Genomic DNA, 4,763 nt, shown 5'->3' with positions numbered 1-4,763 from the left:
CGAAATCTTTTAGTTGCTATTGGATCTAGCGGAGTTGAGCACAACAACTTCCGGTTGCTAGGTATTTTGCCTCTGGAGTTGAAGTTGCAACTGAGGTTGTTTCTTGTTATACCAAGAGACAAGTAGGTCTCCCAAGAATTGGCATGTACCGCTGGTACTTTTTCCGTCTATCTTGCAACCTGCATAGTTTGCATCATAATAGCTTATTAGATTGAAACTGGAATCATTCGGATACCACAGTCCAACATATTGAGTTCCTTTTAAGTATTTTAAGATTCTTTTGGCAGCGGTGAAGTAAGATAGTTTCGAATTTTCTTGGAATCTTCCGCATACACCAACCGCGAACAGAATGTTCGGTCGGCTCGCTGTTAGATATAGAAGTGATATGATGATTCCTCGATAGTCTATAATGTCTACGTCTTGTCCGTCTTCATCTTTATCCAGCTTGACTGATGAGCTCATTGGAGTAGCCGCTTCGGCACATGTATCCATTTCAAATTTCTTCAAGAGTTCGATTCTATATTTGGATTGGTTAATGAAGGTTCCTGTTTCGATCTGCTGAACCTGAAGACCTAGAAAGAAACTTAATTCCCCCATCATACTCATTTTAAATCTATCAGTCATCATTTTTGATAATTTATTACATAGTTTTAGATCGATTGAACCGAAAATTATGTCATCCACGTAAATTTGAACAAGTAGAATGTGTTTCTATTTCTCAAATTAAAATAAGGTTTTGTCTACCGAACCTATTGTAAAGTTATGATCAAATAAGAATCTTGTCAAGGTATCATATCAAGCTCTAGGAGCTTGTTTCAAACCGTAAAGGGCCTTGTCCAGTCGGTACACGTGAATTATTAATTATGGCTTCTTAAAACCAGATTCATCAAAAGGTGTAGATCAAAAGGTGATGTAGTATTGAAATTTTCCATTCTGTTGTGTAGATCAAAAGGTGATGTAGTATTATGATCAACAGATTCATCAAAAACAACATGCGATGATTCTTCAACAGTTAAGGTCCTAGCATTATATACGAGATATGCATTACTAACGGTTGAATATCCCAACATTATTCCTTCATCTGATTTGGCATCAAAAGCGGTTAAGTACTTTTTGTCGTTGATGTGAATGTAACACTTACTGCCAAAGATACTTAAATACCGGATATTAGGAACTCTGTCATGGTATATTTCAAATGGTGTTTTGGTTAGCCATTTTATTATTAGAGAACGATTTTGTGTATAACATGCAGTGTTAATAGCCTCGACCCAAAATTTTGAGCAACACCCGAATTGGCTATCATGGACCTTGCAGCTTCCTTGAGAGTTCGGTTTCTTCTCTCAGCCAGTCCGTTTTGTTGAGGTGTTCTGGCACTAGACAACTCATACCTAATACCGGAATCCTCAAGAAAAGTAGTTAAAGTGTTGATAATAAAATTGGTTTCTCTATCACTTCTAATTCTGTTTATTCGAATTGATTTCACATTTTGTAGTCTTATAAGCAATTTGATCAAATTCGGTCCAAATAACAATGTTACCCAAGTTAATCTAGAATAGTCATCAATAACAACCATAGTATAATGCATACCACCTAGGCTTGTTATTCAAACCGGTCCAAATAAATCCATGTGAAGTAGTTCTAAACATCGGTTATATTGATAATTTATGTTGCTCTTAAATGATGATTTTATTTGTTTTCCCATTTGACAAGCAGTGCAAACATTATCTTTTGCAAATTTTATATTTGGAAATCCATGAACTAATTCTTTAGAACATATAAAATTTATCGTTTTGAAGTTCAAATGGTTTAGCCGTTTGTGCCAAAGCCAATTCGGATCATTCCTAGCCATCATGCAAACTGGGTTTTCTATTTCGGTTTTCCAGTCTACTTTGTAGATATTTCTTAGCCGGTTTAATGTTAATAGGATATTACCTTGAGGGTTTTTAACTAAACATGCATGCTTATGGAATTCAACCGTATATCCTATGTCACGCATTTGACTAATGCTTAGCAGATTAAAATGTAAGTTTTTAACTAACAGTACATTATTTATGGATAGGTTGCCATGGACAATCTTACCCTTGCTCATGGCTCTACCTTTTGAGTTGTCGCCAAAAGTGATCATTGCACCGGCTTCATGTACAATGTCGGTCAGTAGTCCATTATTTCCTGTCATATGTCTGGAACACCCGTTGTCCAGATACCATTATGAGTTTCCTAACCGCTTGCTCCTCCTGACCTACAAAAAATACATATTTACACCGATTTGGTACCCACATTTACTTGGGTCCGTGATTGATTAATCACTTAGGGATCCATACTTTAATAAGTCGGATGACTTCCCCAGTGTTAGTTCTAATTATTTTACCGGTACTCAGCTTGACATCTCTCTGTCTGCTTGTAAATACCTCATTGTGTCGTGGTGGTGATTGTCGGTTAGTTCTGTATGAGCGTGTATTGGTTTGCTTCTTTACTGGTCGGTTGGCTTTCCTTCTCTCAGGATGAAGTCACTTATCCGAGTCAGTTGGACCTACATATTTGATTTCCTTGTCTGACTTTGAATCATGATCTGCCCCATTGTCTGTTGAAGAGCTCTTGACAAATCTTGCGAATAGAAGATTGCCTTTGTTGAGTTTCATCCCGTTTGAATATTTCCAGATAACCGATTTGCTACCCTAGTAGCCAAGCCCAAACATGCATTTGGGATGTCTTTGTTATGTAGACATCTGGTTCACCGCTTCACTGGATTTCTTCCAAGCATCCATGACATATTTTACTCTTTTGTTTTCTTCAGTTAGCGATTGAACTTTCTCCTTGAGCTTCTCATTCTCAAAGGATGATTCAATCGGTTCATATGTCTTGGTTCCACTCGGTTTGCCGATGGTTCCACTTGACTCTTCGGGTTCAATGTTTGACCGGATCGGTAAGATTGTGGATAGGTTTTTGAACTCAGCAACCATGTCGTTGAGTGCAATAATCAGATCCTCTTTAGTGAATTCTTCACTTGAGAAATCGAATTCCTCTTGAAAGTTGGGTACCTCTTCTTCCTTAGCCATGAGGCAAGTGACTCCGTCTTCATCTGAGTCTCTTTTCCCTCACCGTTTTGTTGGTTGTCACCCCTCTGATAGTTGTTTGCCGGTTTTCGGTCATCTCGTCTCGGTCTTCTACATTCCAACCTGAAATGACCAAAAGCATTACAGTTATAGCATCTTACATTAGATTTGTCACCGTAATCATAGTTGTAGTTTTGGATGTTCAATGGTTGATTCTTCTTCATGAATCTTCCGAATTTCTTTGCAAGCATGGACATCACATGATCACAGATCTGATCAGGGTTCTTGACTGATGTCGGGTAGCTGATACAAGAGTCGGTTGTTCCACTGATGTCAGCAAAGCCCTAGTTGCAGTTGAGGTTGAAGCTTCATCTTCGATTCGAAACTTCATCTCAAACTCGTACGCTTTCAGATCCTCAAATACATCATGCAGTTTCATCTTCCCGAGATTGCTTGACTCTCGCATCACCATGGTCTTTATGTCTCATGCACTTGGTTAAGATCTGAATTCCTTAACAATTATTTCCCGATTATCGTATCTATTTCCAAGTGTATATAGCTTGTTTACCACACTAGTGAACTGATCACTAAATTCCTTCATGTTTTCTCTAGGCTTCATTCTGATGTTCTCATACTTCTGAGTTACCACCAGAATCTTATTTTCCTTTGTCCTTTCGTTACCTTCATGGAGCTGAATGATAGTTTTCCAGGCTTCCTTTGCACTTTGACAATCTCTAACTTTACCGAAAGTGTTGTTGTCTAGATATTTGAAGATGTGTCTCTTGCAATGGTTGTCCAGGTTGTTTCTCCTTCTGTCTTCAGCCGTCCATGCACCGATCTCCTTATCTATCTTTATTGGACCTTCTTTTAGGATGGAGCACATTTCATCATCCATAGTGATCAGATGTAGATACATCTGAACTTTGCAATCGACAAACTCCTCACTATTTAGCATCAGGGGTCTTTCATTGTGAGTCATGTTTGCCAGAGTTTCCGGTTACTTGAATGTTAACATCCTCGCTCTTATACCACTTGATAGGATCGGGATAGCAATTAGCTTGTTAGGATCTGGATAGCCGATAGTGGACCGGGGTCCTTCTAACGGTTAATCATTTACAATACACACACCACTTGGAACTAATCCGGTTAGAGATTAGAACTGTTCTTAACAATAAAAAGTTTTTCATAGACTCTTGAACCCAGTTCAAGGGCGGAAATACCTGTTTCAATCTGAAGCAATTACACACGATTCGGTTAATGGAAGAGAGTATGAGGAGATCGGTTTAAGTGAAGTGAATTCAGTTCGGTTAAGATGGGAAAGATCGGTTCGGTTAACTTAGTGACAGAAAATAAATGAAGAACACAAAACACAGATTTTTATGGATGTTTGGAGCAAACTCTCCTACGTCACCCCTTCTTCTCAAACAGTGAGAAGGATATTCACTAATGAAATATTCAACAACACAATACGATCGAGTCTTATTTACTGCTTGATATACAATTTACAATACTCACATAGTATTGTAATATACTTTTACAACGGAATGTTTAACGTTTTACAATTGTTTCCCTTTCATCAAAGAAACTGTATGAATTTAGATGCTTTTCGGGTTTGATCAGGTGAAAGCTGAGTTGATAGCTCGCGCATTGGATTTTTGTTTCAATGCCTTTGGCTTCCTTTTATATAAGAAATATGACAACAAACGTATT

The 4,763-nt window shown here is 38.0% G+C and overlaps 1 protein-coding gene across 1 annotated transcript; it reads right to left on the bottom strand.

The window, feature by feature from the left end:
- Positions 1-3,549: 3,549 nt before the first annotated feature.
- Positions 3,550-4,032, bottom strand: LOC124943525. The gene has a single exon (XM_047484024.1). The coding sequence runs from the start codon at positions 4,030-4,032 to the stop codon at positions 3,550-3,552; it is 483 nt and encodes a 160-aa protein (XP_047339980.1).
- Positions 4,033-4,763: the final 731 nt, after the last annotated feature.

The sequence above is a fragment of the Impatiens glandulifera genome, chromosome 6, assembly GCF_907164915.1.
Source record: "Impatiens glandulifera chromosome 6, dImpGla2.1, whole genome shotgun sequence".
Taxonomy (NCBI): Eukaryota; Viridiplantae; Streptophyta; class Magnoliopsida; order Ericales; family Balsaminaceae; genus Impatiens; species Impatiens glandulifera.
The sequence above is the reverse complement of the archived record's forward strand: the minus strand, read 5'-3'. Positions and strand labels throughout refer to the sequence as shown.